Source organism: Xiphophorus couchianus, chromosome 6, assembly GCF_001444195.1.
Source record: "Xiphophorus couchianus chromosome 6, X_couchianus-1.0, whole genome shotgun sequence".
Taxonomy (NCBI): domain Eukaryota; kingdom Metazoa; phylum Chordata; class Actinopteri; order Cyprinodontiformes; family Poeciliidae; genus Xiphophorus; species Xiphophorus couchianus.
Window position 1 is genome coordinate 3,326,521 of NC_040233.1, and position 26,295 is coordinate 3,352,815.

At 38.8% G+C, this 26,295-nt stretch overlaps 3 protein-coding genes across 4 annotated transcripts; 2 read left to right on the forward strand and 1 right to left on the reverse strand.

Moving 5' to 3' along the window:
* The first annotated feature begins 1,347 nt into the window (after positions 1-1,347).
* Positions 1,348-24,815, forward strand: LOC114145952 (claudin-1-like). 2 transcript variants are annotated; one of them, XM_028019652.1, is made up of 5 exons: positions 1,348-1,458; positions 21,180-21,432; positions 22,370-22,534; positions 23,442-23,526; positions 24,367-24,526. In XM_028019652.1, the coding sequence occupies exons 2-5, from the start codon at positions 21,210-21,212 to the stop codon at positions 24,524-24,526; spliced, it is 633 nt and encodes a 210-aa protein (XP_027875453.1). In that variant the 5' UTR covers positions 1,348-1,458; positions 21,180-21,209. The 2 variants fall into 2 exon arrangements, with proteins under 2 accessions (XP_027875453.1, XP_027875451.1); XM_028019650.1 differs by lacking the exon at positions 1,348-1,458 and having other exon boundaries at positions 21,210-21,432; positions 24,367-24,815.
* On the forward strand, positions 1,350-6,907 carry LOC114145951 (transcription factor HES-1-like). The gene is made up of 5 exons (XM_028019649.1): positions 1,350-1,458; positions 4,426-4,533; positions 4,634-4,729; positions 4,815-4,902; positions 6,245-6,907. Exons 2-5 carry the CDS (start codon positions 4,426-4,428, stop codon positions 6,673-6,675), a joined length of 723 nt encoding a protein of 240 aa, XP_027875450.1. The 5' UTR covers positions 1,350-1,458; the 3' UTR covers positions 6,676-6,907.
* LOC114145939 (carboxypeptidase N subunit 2) lies at positions 16,923-21,205 on the reverse strand. The gene is made up of 2 exons (XM_028019628.1): positions 19,283-21,205; positions 16,923-19,126 (listed from the first exon to the last, which is right to left on the reverse strand). The coding sequence occupies exon 2, from the start codon at positions 19,119-19,121 to the stop codon at positions 17,565-17,567; it is 1,557 nt and encodes a 518-aa protein (XP_027875429.1). The 5' UTR covers positions 19,122-19,126; positions 19,283-21,205; the 3' UTR covers positions 16,923-17,564.
* Positions 24,816-26,295: the final 1,480 nt, after the last annotated feature.

The window sequence follows — 26,295 nt, forward strand, 5'->3', positions numbered from 1 at the left end:
AATCTCAGGAAAACATTTTGGTTGTGACGTTATGGTTTGGATATCAGTGGCATGGTCCCTGGGGGCCCAGGGCCGTCGGCCTCCCTAACAAGGAAAAGGGGGGAGAATCTAAAAATGACAAAGAAACTTAATTTAAAAAAATTATTTAGGGTATTTTAATCGTATGTGCTTGAATTTTCCCTGACAAACTCCTGTCGGTTCCAGAAATGGAGCTAAATAGCCAATCATGTGTGGTTCCTAGGGAAAAATGAGAACACATTTGACCAATCAGCATTGCTGAATTTAATAAGCAGGAAATATGACCCTGATTAGAAGATGCCGGAACGTTTCAACAGTGATGGTCTGTTGTTGACTTATGAAGAATTTCTCTGCAAGTTCAGTTTTCCTGTCTCTCCTGGAGAATATGCCAAAGTTTTTGGTGCCGTTTCTACAAAGATCTGTATGTTATTCCGGCAGAAGTCGAGAATCGTTTATCATTCTCCCATTTTATCTCCCATACATTCTCCTGCTGGCAAAATTTGTTTGAATCATTTTCCTTGTAACAATAAGTTGATCAGATCCCTGTTTCTGAAGGACGTGACCTCTACTCCTGTGGTTGTTCATTATTGGAGTCGCTTTCGTATTACTATGTCCTGGAAATTTATCTGGCTGTTCCCTGATCACTGTAAAGGAAGTTTTTTTTTAACTCATTCACCGAATCTACCCCGTTAAAGTCTATTTAAAGAAATTCAGTTCTAACATTGATGTGAACTGTTCCTTCTGTGTCGTTTGCCCAGAATCGGTCACTCATTGGTTCTGGTTGTGCCTCATTCTAAAATATTTTGGCAACATTTTTGTAACTTTGTTGATTCCAAAATTTCAGCAGGTTTTCAGATATATTGGGAAAATGTCTTATTTGGATTTCAACAAAATGGAGGAATGAATGTAAAGAGTCTCCTTATCGATTGACTAATTATTAAGGCTAAATTTCACCTACATAAATGCAAATTTTTGAAGAACAAACCAAATGTTTTAGTTTTTCTGATCGAACTTAAACATTATTTATCAACAATTCAATCCTCCACTAATCAAAAAGCAGAATCAACAATACGGGCTTGTAATCAGCTTGGAATTTTGGATCATCTTTTATGTTAATGCACTGTGACATCTGGCACACATATCACAATTTGTGCTATTTCCTTTATACATATTTATATTGATTGTCGTTTTCTTATCTTGCTTTATTTTATGCTCCCCCTGGTAAATTATGGTTATTATCTTCCTGAGTTTTGTTCACAGTACAATTGTATTGTTGTTTATTATAATAAATAAAGTTAAAAAAAAAAAAAAAAAAAAAAAAAAAGATGCCGGAACGGTTTTGGGTTGCTATGGTGATAAAGTTCGTGATGGCGACGATGGCAGTCGAGGAGGGAAGCTTAGACAGAATTCTCCACCTTCAATGATTGTTCCAGATGGCCAGTAAGCTGCAGCTTCCGTTGCTCATAGTACTTTCTAAGTTTTAGCAACCATATCGCTCTGCTCTTTTTTTCGGTTTATTTTTTGTCAGCTGCTAACAACTGTTAGTTAGTAATCAGTTATGAACGTTGCCGTGGTTTATATGATGCTTTTATTGCAGTTACAAAGCTAATACCGCTCTGGGTAAATGTTGCTAAGACTTCTTTTTTTAGAAATCGTTAACAATAATAATGACTGCTTTTGGGTTTCTGCTGCTGTTCTAATGTTAACGTTTGGTTGATATGTTTAATGGATATAAGATGGCGGTTCTGATGTGATGTAGCAGTAGGACGAGCTTGTTTACTGATCTTTGAACATCCATATTTGTAATATTTGCAGCTGGATCAAACTTTAGAAAGTACGAAGCCCTCCAGAGGACATAGTGAAATGTTCTTTTGCATTCCCTCGCAATACGTTTGGGTTACCACGCAATCATTTTTGCGTTCCCTCGCAATATTCTTACCGCAATATTTGCTGCTCTATTTTGTATGCGGTAAATGTCAATTTAAAATTTCAAATATATACACATCTAAAGAGCCTCAGTGAAAACGTGTTTATTTAGTTCTTCTTTGATGCGAAGAACTGATTGAAAATCGATTTATTCACTGCATGTTTATGTCTGTTTGTATATGGTTGAGATGGAACTGCACATGAAATCGGCCCTTTATTAACCATTCAGACCAACACAAAAGAGACACAATCAAGACTGTCAGATGACTCACTACCCCGCAATAATAACTCAGAAAAAGTCCAAATAGTTTGGATGTATTTTTTTTTATTTTTTTATAAAAAAAAACTGTCCTGCAACTTTTAGATGTACCTCAGGTACAAAACACTGGAATAAAATGGCTTGATACCCCTGCCTTATAGAATAGCAGAAAGTAGGATGGCCACGGTAAGAAAGGCTGTCAAACTCCAGTCCTCGAGGGCCACTGTCCTGCAACTTTTAGATGTGCCTCTGCTGCACCACATTAGCAAGGCTCTGGAGAACTGATCTACACAAGGAGGAAATAATGAAGCCATTTCATTCCAGTGTTTCGTACCTGAGGTACATCTAAAAACTGCAGGACAGCGCCCCTTGAGGACTGGAGTTTGACACCTGTGGCTTACAGTATTCAGTCATGCACTAATGACTAATCATTACATTAATATGAGAGAACGCAATAGCAAAAAAAAACACACACACAAAACATCGCCCTGTCTCCTAAGGGGCCCTGTTGCCCAGGGTCCCAAATTTTGAAGGGGCCCCACAGATTTTGATTTTCTGTTTAGTTTTTTTTGTTGTTGTTGTTTGTTTGTTTCAAGTAGAATGTTTTACAAATGTTGTACTTTATACTTTATTTTATTTATTTATTTGATGGGGACCAGTAGAAACATATATGTTTTATACAGCATTTATAGCCATGGCTAATTTACTCTGCTGGTCCCTAGAAGGATCTTTATATAACCCTACAGACCCAAATTAGGTGAGTTGTATTCATATTTGGGGATTTTTATGAATATAAAAAATATAAAATATTGGAAAATGTCTTTGGAAACAAGATGGCGTCATTGGCTAGGGGACATATCGCACCTGTACCATGCATCAATTCACACTACTGACATACAGGATTACATATTGATGTACTGTAATTTGAATTAGTAAAATAAATTTTCCTCAGTAACTGGGGCACCAATCCAGCCCTTGGACCCACATCTTTGTACATCCAGCCCTGTTTAGCAAAGATCCTGATTGTTAGAAAAATGCAAGGGCTTTGCTTTTTGTTGTGTTCCAGCAGAACCTGGTTAAGTTCTTATGATTTCTGGGTTAATATTATATTTATATAAAATATTTATATATTATAACTATACTTATTTTTATCCTATACCAGTGTGTTTTAGTTTTTTGGGGTAGGAAGGCCTCTGCTGTCTGGTGTCATTAATTGATTCTCTTCAGGCTTAATAGAATTGATTCAGAGTTAAACTTCTAATCATAGAGTTTGGTATTTTTCACAATTTTGAGTCTACTTCAGAGTTTGCTTTTGACACTGATTTAGTGATTAAACGCTGTACATTTTGCAATTTACTGGACATACCTTTTACTTTTAGCTAATTTAACTCTTCATGTGTTTTGCTGTATGAAGAATGTCATATTTTTGTGCAATTGTAGTAATTTTTGTACTGTTCATTAGAACCCGCATATTGAAAATGCAGAGGCACGTTGCTGCTACCAGGACTTTTTTTTTTTTTTACCATAATCGCTTCACTCAAAGCTGAATACCAAATTATGACACACTTTTCAGATTTGTTTTTGGTGGTATTTTTTAATTTGCAAAACCGTAGTTGACTTCATCGACTTCAGAAGTATGTACAACTATGATGATATAGTTTTTGACATAAAATTATGAAAGATTATAATTGACGTTTGTGGGTTTATGTAACCATAATACATTTTTCTCTCCCTAAGACCATTGTACTATTTGGAGAATGTGAGAAAAATGTGTGACTTATTTATGATGATGTAACCACGATCTGAAACAGATGAAAAGTAGCACATTTACTTCAGGATTTTTTTTTCTCTTTCGCTTTTCACAAGGCTGTTTTTTAATGCTTCCAAATGTGACTTTGCAAGTTTTTGTGTATTTATCAGTAACCGGACAGGTAGCCAATAAGAGCGCCTTGCCGCACGAGCCCTCGCCTGCTCGGCACCGTATCCCGCGCGCTTATTGGACAAGCGGAGGGAACCCCGACGTGTCACACGAGCCGCTCGCGTGCATGCTGCGATTGTATAAATACCGAGCAGCGCCTGGAGTGCTGCAGTTGGGCTCGGAGACAGCTCGGACTGCTGTCATTTTTTATAGTCAGCCAGCCACCCTGAGAGCTGCCAGGAGACGGCGGGACTCTCGGCCGTTTACTTTTCGGTTGTTTTTCCACTCTCGTGCGAACCTGAAGATGCCTGCCGGTACTTTCGAAAGAGCATCTCCGTCTGGCGTTGCGGCCGTCCCGGCAAGAGGCGACTGTACCCCAGGGAAACCCCGCACTCTGTCAGAGAACAGAAAGGTAGGCTTTCTGAGCGCAGTCATTTTAGTTACACATGTAATAACTTTTATACCCGAACAAAAACAACAACACTAACTGCATTTTTACCTGCTCGTGGAAGTCCTCCAAGCCAATTATGGAGAAGCGGCGACGCGCGCGCATCAATGAGAGCCTGGGTCAGCTGAAGACCCTCATCCTGGACGCGCTCAAGAAAGACGTAAGAGTCTGAGCGAGCCACTGTCAATGACCTCTTCAAATGTAATGAGAGGTTTAAAGCACAGCTGCTCTGTTTTTGTCTGAAGAGCTCCAGACACTCCAAGCTGGAGAAGGCCGACATCCTGGAGATGACGGTAAAGCACCTGAGGAACCTCCAGCGGCTTCAGATGACAGGTATGTAAGCTCAGTCACCTCGGTTTTAGTTTGGTATTAATAAGTTCACAGTATGTGTACTTTTTGACTGCGGAAATGTTGCCTAGAAGAGACATTAAAAAAGAATGGTTAAAATTTTACCAATTAAACTGCTGTAACAATTTACATACCTTTTTTTATTTGGATATATTTTATCCAGCATTTGTTCTAGAAATTGTGCAAGTTTAACAGCTACAAAATAAACTAATTAGGCAATTAATTTGACTTGGTTTTACATCTAATTAATTCAGACATTATAGTCATATTCAATAAATTAGAATATGCTTTCCAATGAGTCTTGTCAGATTGGACATACCTTTTGAAAATAACCTTTAAACAGGTATTAAACATACTTTTCATATAGACCTTTTTTCGCTTTTAAAAATGTTGGTTGAGTGTACTGTACGAAGAAAATCATAATTAGCAAAAATAAAGGCTTTAAAGCATAATGACTGTAATTAATTGATACAACACATTTCACATAGTGAATTGAGGTGAAATGAACTTTTTTTAATAATATTCTAATTTATTGAGTATGACTGTAAATGAGTAGTTTAATTATTCCAGTAAATGAGGATGGGACTATTATTGTTTTTAGAACGACTTGAATTGTAGATATTTGCAATATGTGACAGTTTATATTTTTTAATCTAATGGAAGTTCAAAATGTCTGGACAAGCAGCTGGATAACGGCACGTTTAAGATTTCTGTAGCCAGAGTCATATCATGCATTTAAAGGTTTAGGTTCATTAAGATAAATACACTTGATTATTGAAATTAAAATGAATGTTTTACAGCTGCACTCATTAGTGCATGCATGTGACATTTTTTCAGTGTTATAAACCTCAGCATCCTAAGTTTGACTTCATCATTATGAATATTGAATACCATTTCTAAATTAGCTAAAAGCTGGACACAAACTAAAACTCTGCTCCAAAACTTGAGCTTTCTTAACCACAAGTTTTATGACTGTATTAAACGTTTACAAAGTTGTTATATTCATTCACAACATGACGCATAAAAGCATATCAGCCTTAATGTTGGACACTTCACACGATGAATAACTGCTGACCAAACCAGCATCGTTAAACATTACATTTACAAGTAGCCTGAGGAAAATAAAGCTAAATCAATATCTAATATTTAAAAGCCTCCACAATATTTTTTAAGTGTGCTTAGCCTACCTATAACTCTATCAGATGAAAACCAAGCAGGACTCTCCGTTTTTAATCCTTTCTGCCTAGTTTTGGGTGTTCTGTGTTTGATATGTGTTAGGTTGTTTGCCCTTCTTTCCATTTCTTAACATTTTTTTCTTCTTCTCTAGCGGCTTTAAACACAGACCCATCCATCCTGGGGAAGTACCGAGCTGGATTCAGCGAGTGCGTTGGAGAGGTTACCCGTTTCCTGTCCACGTGTGAAGGGGTCACGGCCGAGGTGAGGACTCACCTCCTCGGCCACCTCGCGGCCTGTGTGACCCAGATTAACCTGTATGGACCTCACCTGGGCGACCTGGGACAGACCAGCAGTACACAGGTCACCACGCCTCCGGGCCTGCGGGCGCCCCTCAAGGGTGGTTCACTATCACCCGAAGCCATGAAACTGTACGGAGGCTTCCAGGTGGTGGCATCGCCAGACGGACACTTTGCGTTTCTTATTCCTGGCGCAGCTCTCACACCTCTGAGTGTACAAAACTGCCACCATGTGTCACCTGTCGCACCTGCTGTCACCTCAGACTCTGTGTGGAGACCATGGTAGGAACCATGGAGGGGGAAAAAATTGACAATAAGACAATAAATCATATTGTACATTTTGTAAATACTTTTAGGGAATACTTCTTAGCAGATTATTTTATCTACATTTGTATTGTATTGGTATACATGAATGGGAAGAGATATTTATCTGTCTCTTTGCCTTAGTCGACATAAAATGCTGATTGTTCTTCAAAGCACTGCCTGTACATAAATAAATAAAACGTGTTTATAATGTGTAAAAGATGTGTTATTTAAAAAGAATAGCCATCTGACCATATTACTTTCATTTATTCTCTACCCACACTTTATTGTCTCAGTTTTCTGGCTGGATTAAATATTTATTTAAAGAGGTAAAAATCCTAAAACGGGTTCAAAATCTGAGTTTATGTTTATAAGAGACTGGCTCAGCAGGGTCAGTCTAAGTGTTGTCTATCATTAGGCTGGCCGTCCTTACATCTGTCCTGAATATTAGGCTGGGGATTCTACACAACAGTCAGCACAAACCCTTCAAAGACAAGGTGTTCCCACCAATAGACTGGTTTCTGAGGGATCACGGCCTAGAGGATGTATCAGACCAACTAAAGCCAGCTGAGCCCCAAATCACAAGAGTGGCGGTTTAGAGATGTCTACGGTGCGGCTTGGAGGCCACTTGTCTGCCTCTGGACTGATTTTGTTTGGTTCCAGATCCACAGTTTGAGAAAGGTGCATATTACTGCCAGGCCAAACTAAAGTCATTTCTTTTTTATTGGCAAATTTAAATAATTTTATATTAGGTTGAGCACAAAGTATTCATCTTCTAATAGTCATAGTTTTTACTTTCTTTTTAAATTAATAGTAAACAGGGTCACAAAATCCATTGACGTTTAGACCTGGATTCAGACCTGGATTCAGACCTGGATTCATGCAAGGTTTCAGTTAATTGATCTATTGGTCTTTCCTAAACATAGCAAATGTTTTTCAAAAATAGGGTGGCTGAAGCCATGTCCTTGTGGAAAAATCCTTTTTTTGTGGCTCCCAAGCACTTTTTACGGAAGAGGATTAGGGCCACCGAAAAAAAAAAAAAAAAAGAATTCTGAGATTAAAGTCAGAATTCTGACTTTCTGACTTTAATCTCAGAATTCTGACTTTAAAGTCAGAATTATTTTTTAAAATATTTTTTTATATATTTTTTTCGATGGCCCTAATCCTCTTCCGTAACTTTCAGCTTGACATCCCGTGTGGACACCACTAGTAATACACCAAACATACCAGTAGGCGGCAGTAAAAGTGGATGTTCTCAGAATTCAGATAGGCAAAATTTATTTCCCTCTCCACTCTAAAATAAAAGAGATTGATTACCTTTAAAGGTGGATTTATTCTAAAAATGGTATTATCATCACTAGAAGACGTGTCCTCAGTCAGCATCATCCTCATATTGATGCAAACACTCCAGATTTATAGGCAAGGCAAGTTTACTTCTATGGCACCCATTCATACACAGTGCAATCCAAAGTGCTTTCCAGGATATTGGAAGAAAAGCAAAGAAAAAATAAAGTATAGCATCACAGCAATGCATAAGAGATAAACGTTAAATTAAAATACGAATATTAAAGACATTAAAGCAACAGCTGTTTATTTGTCAGATTATTTGATAAAAAGCTGCTGTAAGCAAAAATGTTCTCAGTCCTGATTTACAGGAACCAGCAGTTTGATATCTCAGGTTTTCAGGGAGTTTGTCCAGAGATGAGGAGTGTGCTGGGATGGGAAATGTCCTGGGAATACTGAGTAAGCAGGTACAGGCGTTTAGGCGTGTACATAGTTCATACTTGAGACTCCCAAGATTTTGCCTTATAGAACAATAGCGGAATTTTAAAATCTAGTCTTTTACAAACGGAGAACGGAGTGTTTTAAGAACTGGAGAGATATGATCTATTTTCCTGCCGTTGGTCAGAACTCTGGCTTCAGCCTTGTGGATGAGCTGCAGCTGATTTTCTTTTTACCTATACTAGTATAAACATTATTAATCTACTGAAAATAAAGGCATGCACTAGTTTTTCTGTCCTTTTTTGACAGAAAACTCTTCATTCAGGCAATATTTTTAAGATGTGACAGACAGACTTTGTAGTTGTCAAAATTTAGATTTGAGCTCAAAACAACAACCAGGTTCCTTGTATGCTCTCAGTAAACTTTTTAACCAATTTGTACAATAGACTGAACTTGACTGCACTGTTTGATAACTAGATTCAGTTGGAATGTTTGTATGACTGGACGGAAATGACTGTTTTTGTAAAGTGCCTTCAGATGTTGTGTTGTGAATTGGTGCTGTACAATTATGTCAATTACATACAAGCCCCACATCATGGCTCCGGTCCTTTTCCTTGGGCAACATACATGGATTCAAACCTAAAGGACGTTTTGTGCTGACTATGCACCACTTTGTTTCTATATTGAGGATGTTTCATACTGACCCAGCACCGTTTGTACCCAAGAGGACGTCTCATACCAACCAAGCATCGATCCATACCTGGAAAATAGTCGATTGGTCCTAAGTTCACACAAAGTACAAGCTGTGTTTCCTTTGGCCATAATTGCACAACTTGATATTTCAAAAATAAATTAAGTCAATGGACATTTTAAAAATGAGGATGAGGCGCTTTTTTTTGACTGTATCAAAATTGGTTTATTTTTGAAAACTGCAATTGAAACCCATTTTCGCATCAGGACTCATATGATCAACAACCGGATGTTGCCTCTGGCCCAAACCATGAAGAAGAATACGACAGGAAATAGTTTGAAGATGGTGGTGCTGCATTTTTTTAATTACTTATTGATTATTCACGTGTGATTTTAATTGCGTCTCTTATTAAATGGAAACACCGCAATTGTGCAATTTTGCTTTTTCGACCGTTTCAGAATACAGTCAGTTTGGCGCACATTTGTAATGGAAACACAGCTGAACCTATCTAGGCTCTGTTTATATTAGCTTCATTCTGGATTTCTGTTAAAGTGCTGATCCAAAGACATCTGTTTCACCTCAACAGATATTGAAACCCAGAACTTAACTTTGTGTTGTTTTAGTTAAGCTGAGAAGATGCCTGACAGTAAAGAGAACTCAAAGACAAAACGAGAGCCCCTCCACTTATCACATCCTTTGAGAAGACCCTCCGAAATCCAAAAACAAAGACGGGGCCCCCTCAGTGGCTCCTCTCATTGTGACCCTCTCCATCTTCATAAAGGGCCTTCCACTTGTTTATCCAAGAAAAGGTTTAATAGCAGGGAGGGGGAGGACCATGCTGTCACTTTCACCACCGTAAAGAAGGCTTATTGTTGCTTGCTCCCTGAGGTCCTGTGCCTAAAGGCTTTCTCAAGAACTAACCAGGCCACACTGTGCTCTTCACAGAAGTAGACCCATTAAGACACTGACAGTTCACTTAGCTATTTCACGGAAAAGTTGAGCAGCCTTCAGAGACGCATATTCATTTGCGTCAGGTTGTGCCTGATCACCTTTTATTCGTCTCCCCACCCCTACCTAATTGAACTCTTTTTGGGGAAGCGGTACATGAAGATTAGCATGGTAGACATGAAACTGGGAAGGGCCTGCCCCTTCCGTCCGCTCCATGATTGATGGTGTCCTCTTAGAATCGGAGAGTGGATGGTGATGGTTTCTCTGTGACACACACCGGAAACCTCTCTGGGTGAATTGTTCTTAGAGCCGTTCTGGTACTTGATGGGGGTCGAAGGAGGCAGAGGTTCACATCACAGTTAGCGCATATATTATGCACTCTGTATCAATGGTGAATGAACAGTACTCTTTGTCACTTGACTCCAATTACAACAATATTTCTTTCTATTCTTTTTGAACTTAGAACTTAGAAGTGGAGGAGAAGCTTCCGACAGTAAATTTACAATCCCCCTGACGTGCGACAGGAAAATTTCACACTCACACCTTTCTTCTTCCAAATAATGTTTATTTTTTTGAAGGAGGAATCCTCCTGTAGAAAACACCAAAAATGATTCTTGTGGATCACAATCCAATCTGACTCATTTGCTGTCCCACCTTCCAATTACAGTAGCTGGTTGCATTTTGAATATCATTGAGCTTTGCAGGATAACTGTGAAACAGCAAGATTGATTTTTTAAATTGTTTTAAGTAAACAGAAATGAAGTGAATTATCTGGTCTTGGGTCTTGGTTTGGGTCTTTTCCTATTTTTATTAGTAATTTTGAAAACCACGCATCATCATCTGAGGCAGACTTTAGAAAGGGCTTACAGGGCAGTAGCCCAGGGCCAAAGACTTTTTTGTTTGTTTATTTTAATGAATGTGTGTTATGCATTGTACTCACATAAGCCCATATCCGATTAATTGTATTAATATTTTGGGATTTTTATAAATGTAAACAATACTCAACTATTTTAAAATAATGACGTTATAGCAATTTCTTTGGGAACAACATGGAGCTACTGCATTAAACCTGCCATGCTTCAATTTCTCAATAGAACCACTTAATAATGTCTTGTAATTTACATTAGTAGAAGAATTTTGTGTAGTGGATTCTCCAGGTTTTGGTGCCAGGTTGTAAATCCGGCCATGATCATGTTGGTCTGTCACATAAAATAATAAAAAACACCGAAGACTTGTGGTTGTAACGTAAGTAGGAAAAACTCAAGGGGTATGAATGCTTCTGCAAAGTACCAAAAAAAAAAGTACCTATAAGCTGGAATTTCTGATACTTATATGTGGCTATATTTTCATGTCTCACAACAATAGCCTCTTCAGAAAGTACTTATGCAGTTGGTAGATTAAGTGTGGGAGGTATTTCAGATGTTTGGTGGCAAATAAACCACTCAGTGTTGCACTCGCTCTCTGCTAGAACTACTACTGCTAGACAATGCCGCCTGCATGTATGCATAATAAAACCCTCTCCATCTGGGAGGCTCAAAACAAAACGAGGCTCGCTTTTTGGAGAGCATGATCCAGAAGGTCATAGTTCTTCTTTCTGAAGACTATAGTTCCTCAATAATTGTAATGTGATGATAAGGAGCTTATAGCCTGTTGTTGTGTTCCAATTGGGGTAGACAAGACAAAGGCCAGCAAACCAGTACGATGAAAGATTACCATTATGGTGACATCGCCATGTCCACTTAACACCCACATCAGGTCAGCTGTTCTTAATTTGGTCACCAACCCCAGTTTAGCTTAGATCCAGGGGTCTGGATGCCTGGAGGGGGAAATCGTGACCTCTGTTTGTAAGCAAGGCTCCCAGTCTGAGGGGGAAAAATGGCCCATTTGTGTTCTTGAGATGTTTGGGTCATTGTATCATGGAGGAGTGAGTGTTGTCCTCTCATTGGGTAAGAGAGTGGAGCTAATAGGCACCTACCTACCCAATAGGAACTGGTCTTGGGAATCATTTCACATCTGAATGAAATTATTTCAATGATGCTGAGAGGAGGAATACTTTTAGTGTTAACCCTAATGCCTTGTTTTTTAGATAAAGTGATAAAGTACTGACCAAAACCCCTTAAAAGGTCTTCACGTTCCTGCGGTATCATAATGTCTAACTGGCTATTCTTAATATATATATATATAATATAGTGCAATATGTAAAAATCAACTTTTTTGAGTTTTACATCATGTGATAACGTTCTTCCCTCATCAAAAACAAACCTTGAATGTTGCTATGATCCTTTCATGCATGTTTGAGAAATCCTGTAATCTCTCGTGGAAACCATCCAGCTGTGTAAAACATCTGGGTGAACCTAGCCCCGCCTTCAAGGACAAAGCTCCTCCTCTGGGCTGAAGTTTTCAGGCTTCCACCACACAGAGCCCGTATCCACCTCAACTGTCCCTCTCAGCGTTATTGTCTCAGTTGTTGGCAGACGATCCAGCAGCTATTAGCAAACACCTGGTGGAACTGCACATCCACTGAGCTCATTATATGAGCTACTTCACTTGTGAAAATGATGCAAAAGTGTTAATACAAGAGCATTGTTTTTGATGACTCCCTGAAGGCAGAGTTTTAGAAAGAGCAGGAGTTATTAAAAAGACAGACGCCCAAATTCCAGGCATTAAATTACAAAGTCAAATTTCTTTTAGGTTGTATTTGATATATGCAGCATTTTCATAACAGCTTAGGGTAACTTGATTGTGCTATAAAGTGGCACTATGTGCCTAGTAGAAAATACACAATTCTGCCCCTTTAATGCATTTTTAATTTTTAGATAGCAAGATGGTAATGTGGACGCTGTCTTGAGTTATTTCAGATCTTCTGATCACAGTTCTTTCACAGTTCTTCCTCTCTCCCCCCACCCTAGCCTCCATGCACTGGGCCTTAGCTGACCTTTACTCCTCGTCCTGAGGAGTGTGGCTTGCCCTCTCCACCTCTATGTTCCCTGGTCAGTCTGAACACTGTGGGGAACCCCCCCCCCCGCCCCACAACCTCCCACCCTGGTGCTTTGTATTGTTCTGGACAGATAAAGTCTCCTCCCCTGTTTCTTTCCTTTTCAATCTGTTTAGAGCGTGGAGTCCTGCTGTAAAAAAAAATCTCAGGATAAAGAGATGAGATCTCACAGCCGATTGTTCTCCTCCCTCACAGGGAGGCACCCAGGCGCTCTGTCTCTGTTCACTGAGCACTGGGAGACACTGGTTTTTACTGGCAGGTGATAGGGGATTAAGGATGACTCCATTAGTGTCTCATGTTATTCCAGTGTACTGTGTCTTGAGAAAGCATTCATTCCTCTTGAACTGTTTCACATTTGCCAGTTTACCACCACAAACAGCAATGCACTTAACTGGGTCTACTTGGCATTTACTGGGTCAGACTGATGGGTATCGGCAAATTTCCACTGAGGAACTAAAATAATTCAAAGTTTTGTAATGGGTTTAAAATTTTTCCTTGGAAAGGTGAGGTCAAAGAATAGGATTCCATTCCAGTATTTTTGCTCCAATCATACAATAATACATTAGATATAATAAAATATTTTTTAGTACAGAAATATGGAGACTTGCAGTTCCACCAGGTGTTTGCTAATTGCTGCTGCTGTTAGTCTGAAGGAGCTGAGTGGTATATTTAATACCTATTTCTAGGATATTATTTTCAAAGATACTTTTAATCTGACAAACGAGCCTCATTGGAACACATATTCTAATTTACTGAATGTGACTGTGCATAAAGGCAGGTTGTCATCTGGCCTTTGGTAAGAAGATCCTCGGTTTGAATCCAAACCAGGATCTTTCTACATGAGTTTGTTCTCCCTGCATGCTTGTGTTTGTGCTTGTTTATTGTTATAATTGGAGTATCTGAGCAATTAACCAATGCTAGGTTAATTGAGGGCTCAATTAACCTAGCAGCCATGCTAAACTCTAAACTGCCAGTAGCGTTTGTCTCTGTGTTGGCCTGTAATGACCTGCCAACCTTGAATGTAACGTCTATTTTGCTTAAAAGGAAGAACAGTCAGCATAAGCAACATTTTTGAGCTTTACATTATGTTATAACGTTATTCCTTCATTAAAAGCATACCTGGAGTATTGTCGTGATTCTTTAATGCATGTTTGAGAAATCTCCCATGGCGACCATTTAGGGTTGCCTGCTCTCATAGAGCTCCTCCTTGGAGCTGCAATCTCCAACTGAGCTTCCCCCTCACAGAGCAGCTCTCCTCCATCCCTACCCCACCCAGCTCCCTCAGACTAGCTGCAGCAGCAATTAGCAACATTAGACTAGCGACACAACTGGTGCAACTGCGTGTCTCCATAGCTTATCATAGGAACTACTTCTCAATCCAGTCCTCCTAAGAATGTTGTTAAAGACTTATTGGCAAAAACATTAAGTGATGAAAATGGAACGTCGGACGGAGCAGGAGCTTCTTAAAGGGACAGAAGCAAATTTCAAAGCATTAAATCGCAAAGTCAATTTTTTGAACTTATTTTTGATATATGCAGCATTTTCTTAATGACTGAACTTGTAACTTCATTATGCTATAAAATGCCACTATGTGCCTGATAAATACATATTACTGCCCCTTTAAGAACTCCTGGAGACCTTCACAAGCCGTCTACTGACCCTGCATGGATACACAGTTATAGACAATGATTGTCAGCATGATTGTTTTGTATGTCTACTAAATCAATTGTAACACTTACATCACTAATTGTGGTTTTGTTTATCTATTTATACTTGCATATTAGTTCTAAGTGTTTTATTGTTTTTAAGGTGTAAGTAGGCCTGTCACGATAGCAAATTTTGCTGAACGATTAATTGTCTCAAAAATTATTGCGAATAAACGATAATATTGTTTGAAGACCTTTTTACACTGAAAATGATGTAATAATGCATGTGATTTCTTGCCAAAGTTAGATACACTTTATTTTCAAAAGAACACTAAACACTGTAACTGGTAAACAAAATAAACAAAACAACCAAAAACAAAAATAAAATGGATTCTCAGTCTCCATTAACAAAAAATGTACTGGAAAAAAAACTAAACATAAAGCCAAAGTGGAAATAAATACTGCATTCAACCAAAAGAGGGCAGATTATGAAGTGTGTATATTGTGTTGCCCTTCAGTAATAATTAGAGTTAAATAGAGAAGATGGACACATCGACTACCTGATGCAATAGTTCACACTACATGATTTTTTGCTCCTATTTTTCTCTTTACAACAATCTTAAAACGTTGGTCTTTCTAAGATTGTGTGGTGTGTTATGGTAGATCGTCCTCCGATCTAAATCAGGGATTTTCCCTGACTGGGAGCTTTAATGCAGCCTGTTGAATGTGACAGGTAGCCAACCAGAAAGCAGGGATTCTCCTCCGTGTTTTCTGAGGGGAAATTACAGAGAGGAATCCCAAACAGCTGACACAGTGCAACCTGAAGTCCAGCGAACATTGGAGATGATATGTGGAAACAACATTAATGTTTATTCAACATGCAAAGAATATAGAAATGACAAGGGGAGGAGTTGGAGCGAAATTGCTACTGCAGTTGATAAACCCAGTAACTTTTCAGCTGTTCTTCGTTAACGTGACGTAAATAAGTTGTAATGATTTTCATTCAGTCAGGACTTTACGCTGACACTAGCCACGTGCATTGTAGGTAGATTGTAGTAAAGCATTGATTAATGTCTGGTTTTAAAATTAGTTAACTGGACTTGTAGCCATTATTTTGTGCCCATTGTTGGACACCACACGGCAGGACCGAACCCGATCGAACCGTTATAGCTAGGATTTCTGTCGGCTAATGTGTGATCTGTCAGGTTTTGAAAATGGGCCGACAATCGGCCGACAGCTTTAAGATCGTGCAGTGTCCGCTGGGCTTTACACTGAGGAAATGAGGAAGGGAGGAGTCATTGGAGAGCACCGGAGTTGAGCCTTTTTTCATTCAGTGTCATTAACAGAAAGAGGAAAAGGCCGGAAGAGACGATAATGCCGATAATTAAAATGACGTCGGTAGTTTTAATTTATCGTACGATTAATTGATTTATCGTTTATCGCGACAGGCCTAGGTGTAAAGCATTTCGAACTGCCTGGTTGCTGAAATGTGCTATGCAAATAGACTTGAATTGACTGTAATAGTCTAATTTCTCCTTTAGAACATTAAATATTTACAGCCCACATTCGTCCCGTTATCTAAAGCAATAGTTTCAGATAAGTGAGAATTAGTTTCAGTTTAGGCGATCCAATCAGAGCTTTGGAAATCTGACCGCTTCATCTTGTTTTTGTCCTGGTCAATGTGATGCCATTCACATCACATTGAAGAGCTAATTGAACCCCTGCCATTCGACCCTTGTTAACCACCAGTAAGTGCTGTATTCAAGGTGTAGCCATCTGTGTGCCTTGCTGTGTAAAGGGGGAACCTCCTCCTTTTGTCATCCCTCTGAGTCTTCAGGACCAGAGTGCTGACCACAGGACGACCGGTCAGTCTCTGTGGACACTATGAAACTATGAATCAAAAACATGTGATAAGTAAAACAAAAAGTTAGCATGAACATAAACGTCTAAGTACTTGAAGACTTCTTAAACGCGGATAATCAAAACTTCAACACAGATGTCCAGCAGATGTTTCTGCTCCAAAATGTTTTAGATTGTTCAGTGTCAGAGTTCACAGTTGGTCAAAAACGTACAGGATTTAACTTGCATCAGTATTTGTTTGGTGTATGAGATAAAACCAATCTGCAGTGTTCTTTACACTGTCTTTGGACGACTTGGTTTGCCAATGAATCAGTGCTCAAATGTTCTAGTTTTGAGTAATTCCAGGATTTAAAATGGTTCATATTTTCTTTTTTTTGTCCAATTTATGCCACTGAATTTAAGAAAAGTAGCAACTCCCACAAAATGATCAAATTAAAAACACAGGTCAAACAGAAGTTTTACTTTTTTATTCAGATGTCAAAATGTATTCACCTGGAAGGTCATAAAAAAAAGAATTTTAAGTTAGATTGTATTTCCCAAGTTTATTTTCCGGAAAATAAACTTGGGAAACTACGCGCGGCAAATGTTTTCAAGGTTAGCAAAAAAATGCTAAAGCGCTGAGCCAAAAGGTAGCTCAGATATTAGCTCACTGGAGCAAGTGTGTCCAGGATTAAATTACACACAGGTGGACTTTTGTGATTGGATGACTTCTGAAGACATTTTGTTGCACTAAATTTTATTTAGGGGCATCTGAGTAAATACATATGCACATTTTCTGTTTTATCAGTACTCGTTCTTTTAAATCACTGCAGGACCTTAAATAAAAAAACAACTAGCTAAAGTTTGCACAAAAAGAGCTTTATCCACACTCTCTCATCTAGCAGCATTTCTTCATACTGGTTATCAGTCGGGGAGTCAGATATTTGCTTACAGTGCTGACTAACAGTCAGGCAACATCATCGACCCCTGGTGTGAAGAAAGAATTTGATCACTGGACAAAGTCCTTGAAGCTAATCGATGGTGCTCTCTCTCAGCGTCTCATTGCTACATTGAGCTTTATCAGACTCTTTTTCCAAAATGTGCTCCCTAACCTCACCATTTTCCTCTTGAAACTGCACTTTAACCGTCAGGGGAGAGCACTTTTCCACGCTGCACCTGACGACCACGGTGTCGTTAGATACTTGCAGGCTGCAGGAGTTCGGCTCAGGCATCCGGTCTGCCGGCAGGTGACAGACCAACTGATCCCTGCTGATGGAAACCAGGGTTCGTTTTCTCAGAGAGTCTGGCCTCTCGCAGGCCACCAGGTCCGACAGCTCCACGTCCTGTAAGTTCTGCATTAGCCAGTCGTGAAGATACCACAGCTGGCATTCGCACCTCCAGGGGTTCCCGTGAAGCCTCACCGTTGGCCGCAAGATAAATTGATCGAAAAGTCCCAGCTGGAGCGTCTCCAGCTTGTTGTCGGACAGGTAGAGCCTCTTAAGTAAAATCTGGTCCTGAAACAGTTTGGAGTCTAGCTCAGTCAGGCTGTTATTGTGGAAGTTGATCACCAAAATGCTCAACAGGTTTTTAAAGATCCCTTCAGGCAGAGAGGTGAGCTGGTTGTCAGACAGGTCCAGGCTCTCCAAGAAGGTTAGATTTCTGAAAAGGTTTTCTGTGAGGCTGGAAAGCTGGTTGTCCGACAACGTGAGATCTGTCAGTGAGATCAGGCTCTCCAGAGACAACTCAGTCAGTCTGTTGCTTTTGAGGTTCAGCTCTGTTAGATTTGTTGGCTCCCCTCCGAAGACTTTATCGGCGAAGGCTGTCAGGCGGTTCCCACGGAGGTTCAGCACACTCAGGTTTGCCAACGCAGAGAAGACGCCGTCGTTGAGCTGCGCTATCCCGTTCCACTCTAGGTGAAGCTCGATGAGCTGCGAAGTGTTGCGGAACGTGTCAGACGTGAGGTTGCCAATGAGGTTGTTGCCCAACTTCAGAATCTCCAAACTGGCCAGGCCAGAAAAGGTCTCTCCTGTGACTTTTTGGATTCTGTTTTGGGAGAGATCAAGAACGCGCAGCGAGCTGAGGTTCCGGAAAAGGAACGGAGGTAGATCTGACAACACGTTGCTCTTCATCTGCAGAACCTCCAGCTGTGTCAGAGGGTCAAACAGCCCAGGAAGTATTGTTTTCAGGCTGTTGTAGTTGAGCAGCAGTTTGGTTAGCTTCTCCTGCTTGGAGAAGGTTCCCAGGTAGAGATGATCCAGCAGGGAATTCCCGCTGATCTCCAGTTCCTGGAGCTCGGTCAGATCCTCAAACGCGCTCAAGTGGATACTTTTCAGGGCATTGTTTAGGAAGATGAGCTTGGTGAGCTGTGGGCTCTCCATCAGCGAGTGGGAAAAGAGGTACGCCAAGGAGGACGTCATTATAATAACCTCCCTGACCTGTCTGGAGATGTCCCTGGGTAAAGCCGACATCCTCTCATCGGCACACAGCACTTGAAGCTCAGTGAAGCATTGGCATTTGTATGGACAGGCGCTGATGCCTATACGGCAGAGAAGCAGCATCAGGAGAGTCCGACCCAACTGTCTGTCCATGGTTACTGCAAAAACAATGTGAAGGAAGAATGTAAAATAACAGATTTAAAGACATTTGATGGGGGGTGGATACATTAAACTGCCACAATTTCTGTTCACCGACAATTCAATCACAAAAGAACCCGACTTTTCCAATAAAAGTCAAAAGAACTCCAACGTACCTGTGTGTTACGGCGATTCCATAGCACTGAGATAAATGTGCGGGTGGATCGGCAAAGCAGCTGACGCAGACTGCAAACAACAAGCCTGACTTAGGAGAGATAAAAACCTTTGGACAGCAGCCTGGGTGCTGCCACGATTTCATCAGACCAACATCACAAAAGATTACTGCTGAGATAAGTGGACTGTTAGTTTCAGCAAAACAAAACAAAACACAACACAGAGGTTTAGTAAAACAAAGCAAACAGATTCAAGAGAAAAGGATTTTCTCACTGTGTCAGATTATAGTTCCAGGTCACATCATAATACGTCAAGAAATCTATTCATGTCAATAATTCAGTTAAAATAGAGAACCTCATAATAGTTCCAATATTTATGGATACTGATGTCAAGTAGGGATGAGAGAATTAATCAGATGAATCAATTATTGAAATAATCAGCATCTAATTTAGTATTCAGATGACCGTTTGCTGGAGAATCCAGACCCTAAAAAGACAAAACTGTACAAAAAAAAGATCCATTTTGAATTTAAGATGAAAACCCTTTTTTTTGTCTGTAAATATGTTCTATCCAGAACTCCTCAAGTGGCAGTTTTACTTTTATCTGGTTCAAATTCTGTAAAAAAAAAAAAAAAAAAAATTCTATAAGCACATTTTACTATTTAATTGCTAATGGGCTAATCCAAAAACCAAAGATCAACCCAAAACTGCATTGATATTAAGTCCAGCAGAAAGGGTTGATGTTTTCACTTTTTGATGTTAGAAATATATATATATTTTTTTTAGCTGTAGATGCTTCCTTGTCTACAAATGATCAAGGATTCACTAAACACATTCTGACATTGCATTTTAGGCAGATAAAAGTTTCTTTTATTATTTAAAAGAGGAAATTAAATATTTGTTAAATTTCATTTTACATCTATTTTTGATATTGTATAAAATATGCGTTTTTTTAAATCCAATTGCTCAGAATCTTGTCAGAATCCAAGATTAGTAAAATAATCATAAGTTGCAGCCCTAATTTTGGGCATTTTGATAAATATGTTTTACTGCTAATTTAAGTTATTCAGAAAAACTTAATATTACATACGACTGAAAGATTTTAATATAGTAAGCCCTCTAAAAACTATGTCCATGTACAGTACAATATTATCCACTTAGTACTTGGTCTGGGCTCCTTTATGATTGCTTTAATGCAGAGAGGTATCGAGGAGATCAGCAGAGGATAGAACACAGTAAACAAAACGGGGCTGAGAACGGAACCTTGAGGAACCCCATATGTAACGTTTGTTTCAGATTTATAATGACCAAGTCAGACCTGATAAGAACAGAACCAATCAGTCTTCCCTATGACTATACAGATCACAATATAATATAACATTCATACAGTAAAAATATATATAAATTTGGACTTATATAATACTTGATTCTACAAAGAATCTGAATTTTGTGTTTTCACTTATCTGTAATCAATAACCGTCAAAATAATGAGAAATAAATTACTCGGCATATTAAATATAAACGATGTGTTTGTGATATGTGAAGGTTTTAATTTGAATGATATTCTATGAATATTCCTAAAATTGCACAGACTTTGGAGATTGTGTGGCAAACCCCACTTATGTCTGAGTGATATTTTATTGTTTTTTTCTCCAGTTTAAGGATTTTAAGCAATTCCCTTCATTGCAGTAGAAGCTCAGGTCCACATAGTGTCACCATTTTTCTTCTTCACTGGATGAAAGGCAGTGAGAGTCCTGGATCCTCCCTTTTCCTCCAGGTTCTTACCAAGGGAATGCACGGCTGCATACCTGTTGTTTTTTTCTTTTCTTTCTGTGATCCACAGGGAAAGAACATCAAGCCAGGTTCCAATCTTTAAAAACTTTCTCTCTCTACTTCACAGCATTTGTTTCATCCTTCTAAAGGTCAAAAAATGCCAAACTCTGGAGTTCAGCTTCTTGGCTTCTCCCTGGCCTTCCTGGGCTTCGTTGGGACAATCGCATGCACGGCCATGGTGGAGTGGAAAGCTTCGTCGTACACGGGGAGCAACATCATCACAGCTCAGGCCATGTATGAGGGTCTGTGGAAGAGCTGCGTGTGGCAGAGCACCGGGCAGATTCAGTGTAAAATCTTCGACTCGCTCCTTCAGCTGCCACGTAAGTTTTAGCGATGCCCTCCTCAGTCAGATTGCTTTACTGCAAGCTCTAAAGCAAAGTAAAATATTTTGTTTTACGCTGATTCCAAAATTTGGACAATTAAGTTTAACTGTGGTAGGAATGTTACATGAAAATATAGTAGATTTATTCCTCATTTTGGAATACATACAGGCTGTAGCATCACAAAAGACGTCCCACTCAACATCAGGGACATTCTGATATCTTCAGCAACACAAACTCTTACCAAGTTTAGTTTCCAGTGTAAATATTTAAGTTAACTTGAAATAAGACAAAACTAAGTTACAAACAACTTTTCAGCAAGAAATCTGAGTTTGTTTTAAGTCAATAATTCCGTAATATTGATGGAAAAAGTATTAGTTCCACTGACAGATTATTTCACTTATAACAAGTTTTTAGTCAAATAATCTCGTAGTGGAACTAGATAGATAGATAGATAGATAGATAGATAGATAGATAGATAGATAGATAGATAGATAGATAGATAGATAGATAGATAGATAGATAGATAGATAGATAGATAGATAGATAGATAGATAGATAGATAGATAGATAGATAGATAGATAGATAGATAGATACATACATAGATAGATACATAGATAGATAGATAGATAGATAGATAGATAGATAGATAGATAGATAGATAGATAGATAGATAGATACATACATAGATAGATACATAGATAGATAGATAGATAGATACATAGATAGATACATAGATAGATACATAGATAGATAGAAAACGACGACACAACCAGTTATTTGCTTCAGAGAGGAATGGATTGTTTTTCTTTTCCCTTAATAAATAACATTATCATTTGAAATCTACAGCTTATATGTAAAATTTTGTCTGATACTTAAATTTGATTGAAGATCTGAAACATTCTTAAATGTTGCTGTGGATATGTGTGCCTCCAGCGAACATACAGGGGACCCGGGCGCTCATGTGTGCAGCCATCTTGCTCTGCTTCGTTTCCATGATGGTGACGGTGGTGGGCTTGGAGTGCACCACCTGTATGGCAGAACAGCCGCAGCAGAAGTCCAAGGTGGCTCTGGCTGGAGGAGTGATCTTCATAATAGCTGGTGAGAGACTCGACACAATTTGTTTTTTTTGAGTTTTTCATTAAGAAACATTTTAACGAATCGACTAGAAAGTCTCTAGTAACCCTTAAAATATGTGTTAAACAGTGCTTTGCATGCAGGTCAGTGAAATAAGTGCTTAAGTGCACTACACTGCAGCCAGTATTTTAACTCAGCTCCATCACTTAATTAATAACAGATAAGATCATTCATCTACAGAATCAGTTTCTTTCATTCTAATCTCTCCACCAGACTCTGTAGCGGCGTTTATGTTAACCATAAAAAATTTAAATTCTGAAAATAACTGGACTTAATGTAAATATGACAATTTCAAATTTCAAAACAACACGTTTTTTAATAAAAAGTTGTTGCTCTAGGATGACGTATTTTTTAAATAGATGTTTCACAACTGCAAAGGAAACACTTTTTTTAACGCATCCCGAGTCACATGATCAACAACCGGATGTTACTACTGGTGGAAGCAGTGAAGAAGACAACAGGAAGTAATGGCAAAATGATGGTTTGTTGAATGTGCTGATAGATGATTGGCTGACAGATGACGAGCCAATCATCTATCAGCAAGTTACATCTCATGTAACTGTGTATTTGAAGAAGGACTTTGAAATATGTTAAAATGCTCTTTTTTTTTTTTAGGAAGGTCAGCTTTTTTGTAAGACCACGTTATGACAAAAATAAAGCTTAAAAAATGTGCAAAGTCATTTTAGGCCTCAAAAATCACAACAACACATTGAAATATCCTGGAGGGAGTTCATAAAAATATGAACCATTTAGCTTTTAGCTTTTGAGAAATACTTTATTTTCTTTCTTTTGACGTTATAATTTAGCAAGTTGAACCTGGATTATTGAAGAATGAATTCTGATCCACCTTTCCTTGCTGCTGGTTTTCCAGGTGTGATTGCCCTGATTGGAACATCCTGGTACGGCCACAGAATAGCTCAGGACTTCTACAGCCCATTAACTCCCACTAACTCCAGGTAAGGAGCTCCTCACTCATTTACCACCAAAGCTCCAAAGAAGGTATTACTAATCACAACGGATAAATTTTAATAAATGAAGCTAAATATTCAGCTCCAAATTAAATATTCAGCTCACAAATATTTAGATCTAGACTAATTATTAAACTCCAAATGAAATATTTAGTAAACTAAGTAAGGTTTACTTACTCATATTAGTTATATAAGTAGTTCTAGATGTTGGATGGATAGCATAAAATCTGAAAATCTAAAGTTAATGAGAGATTAATTGTAGATTTAATGTTAATCTAATCTTAGTTTGTTAGTAAACTAAGTTTATATTAGTTATGTTATGGCAAAAATAAAGCTTAAAATATGTGCAAAGTCGTTTCAGGCTGCAAAATGACCTGTGGCCTGATATAAACTAAATAACATTAGTTTATATTAGTAACTAAACTTTATTTATTTGACTAAATATTTACCTGTAAATTAAATATTTATCTTACAAACTAAGCATGTAGTAAACAACAATAAAAATATTTAGCTTCCAACTAGATATTTAGTTAGCCAGCAAAATGTTTAGTTTGAAGCTAAATATTTAGCTCTGAACCAAACTTTTAGAGCTCAGCTAAATATTTAGCTAACTTACAAATTCACTTGTCCATAGCTGGAAGTAGGCTATCAAAATAAAAGCTGGGTCTTGCAAAGCTTTTTATAAAGTCCTCAACAGCATCAGTGTCCAAAGCCTAATCGGAACTGTTGCAACTGGATGTGCTGTTGTTCATTTTTTATTATCATTCAGTGCACACACGTCTAAAACCGTATGTTTTGCGGCGTCACGGTGATCTGTGTTATCCACAGGTATGAATTCGGGACTGCCTTGTACGTCGGATGGGGAGCGGCCTGCATGTGCATCATTGGTGGGGGCTTCCTGTGCTGCATGTGCTCAGACAGGGGCTCCTCCGAGAAAGGCCCCCGCTACCTTCCGTCCAGCTCTGCAGGAGGCAGAGGCTACGTGTGAGGAGGAGCTCTGGCTCTGCAGCCTCTGCTAAGGCACCAGTCCACCGGGATATACAGCTCTATGTCAATAAACAGCATGTTTTCTATTTCTTTGTTTTGTCCAAACGTTATGGAAATCCAAAACTATTGTTTGAGTTTTAACTTGACGTCCACTTCTTTTACTGTAATGGGGTTTTTTTTAGAGCTGATGTAAAATGTAGGGAAGGGAAGTGTTCTTTCATCTGAATTTCTTGATTTTTTAAATTATTATGATTAAATACAAAATAAAATCTGAGAAACATTTCCATCTACAAGTGTGTCCTTCTGTACTAGTGAATTAAAAGGAACACCAGATGTATTTATTTTTTAAACTGCCATCTAATTCCTGTTTTTACATGGCTTATTTCCCAAATCCAAGTACTCAATATCAAATATCTCTCTAGAGAAATATCTGTAGGAGAGGTTTTATCCCATGACCTTTCCTACAGCCTTTTGCATAGTGTCTACAGCTGTACATGCCTGGAACATTCAGGCTGTATGCGAATTTTAATAAAATATCCAATAAATAATTAAAACTTTTTGTGTGCAAATGGCTGTTGACGTGTAAATCTATGTTTAAAGGGGCAGTAGTACGTGTTTTTCCAGGCACACAGTGCCATCTATTAGCACAATCAAGTAATCTTGTTACCTTCAGTTGTTATAAAAATGCTGTGTATGTCAAACATGACTTAGAAGAAACTTGACTTCCCAACATGACATCTTGAAATTGGGAAACTGTCTCTTTAAGAAACTCCTACTCTTTCTGAAGCTCTGCCTTCAGGAAGTCATCATAACATGGCTCCTCTATTAACCCTGACAACCAGCATTGGTCGCCATGGGAGATTTCTTAAACATGTACGAAAGAATCAAGGCAACACTCCAGGTATGTTTTGATGACGGAATAACATCACAACACGATGTAAAGTAAAAAAAAGAGTCAATTTTACATAAAATTTTTTATTTGTCATTATCTTTCAAGAGTATAACAAAATTGGAGTGGTACCCTGATTCAATCTGGAGAGACTCAGACGGAGATGAGAAGACAATTAGAAGAGTTTATTGACAAACAGAATTTAAAGTCTTTGGCGCTCGGGCCCCGGCTGGGGATAATGGTTATCGCAGCGTTAGCGATAGGTTTCAGATGAACATCCCCGATGCTGTTAGGAACGTCATCCCCCAGGGCCCGGCACTGGTGGTGGAGGTTGAAGAAGGGTGCGGGCCTCAGGACCGGGCGAATGGAGGAGAAGGGGTGGTGGTGGGTTGAGCTCGGCTGGAGAGCGAAGGACACCATGGATGAAGGTCCTTATCAGCTGGGACTTGGTCGATGATTGGACGTGACGTGGTTTGGTCCAGCGTTGATAGGTCGACGATTGTGGGCAGGTCGCTTCAATTAACGGGTCCCGGTGGGGATAAAAGAGTCTTCCAGTTTGAATTTGCGCCTAGGCTTCATTTGATAAATAGATGAACAAATAAAGTCTTTATCAGTTATTAAGGTGCATGTCAAGAGGGATACTTACTTATTACTGTTGACAAAAAGGCTTACACAAATAAGTATGTCAAGCATAAAATGCAGGTTAAAAATAAGATAGATAAAACAACATAATCATAAGTTAGATAAAACCAGAAGTTCAATTCAATTCTGTTTCTAAAGCACCATTTCACAACAAATATTGCCTAAAGGCACTTTTCCAAAAACGTCATTTCAGTTCAGTCACACATACATTTCGATTGGTCCTCGTTGAACTAACATTC

Excerpts from the sequence above, each read along its gene's own strand:
- LOC114145951 (XM_028019649.1), top strand. The coding sequence starts at position 4,426 with ATGCCTGCCGGTACTTTCGAAAGAGCATCTCCGTCTGGCGTTGCGGCC. Across the intron at positions 4,730-4,814 it reads TGGACGCGCTCAAGAAAGAC|AGCTCCAGACACTCCAAGCT; the intron begins GTAAGAGTCTGA and ends TTTTGTCTGAAG. Across the intron at positions 4,903-6,244 it reads CCAGCGGCTTCAGATGACAG|CGGCTTTAAACACAGACCCA; the intron begins GTATGTAAGCTC and ends CTTCTTCTCTAG.
- LOC114145939 (XM_028019628.1), bottom strand. The coding sequence starts at position 19,121 with ATGGACAGACAGTTGGGTCGGACTCTCCTGATGCTGCTTCTCTGCCGT.
- LOC114145952 (XM_028019652.1), top strand. The coding sequence starts at position 21,210 with ATGCCAAACTCTGGAGTTCAGCTTCTTGGCTTCTCCCTGGCCTTCCTG. Across the intron at positions 22,535-23,441 it reads AGTGATCTTCATAATAGCTG|GTGTGATTGCCCTGATTGGA; the intron begins GTGAGAGACTCG and ends CTGGTTTTCCAG. Across the intron at positions 23,527-24,366 it reads TTAACTCCCACTAACTCCAG|GTATGAATTCGGGACTGCCT; the intron begins GTAAGGAGCTCC and ends TGTTATCCACAG.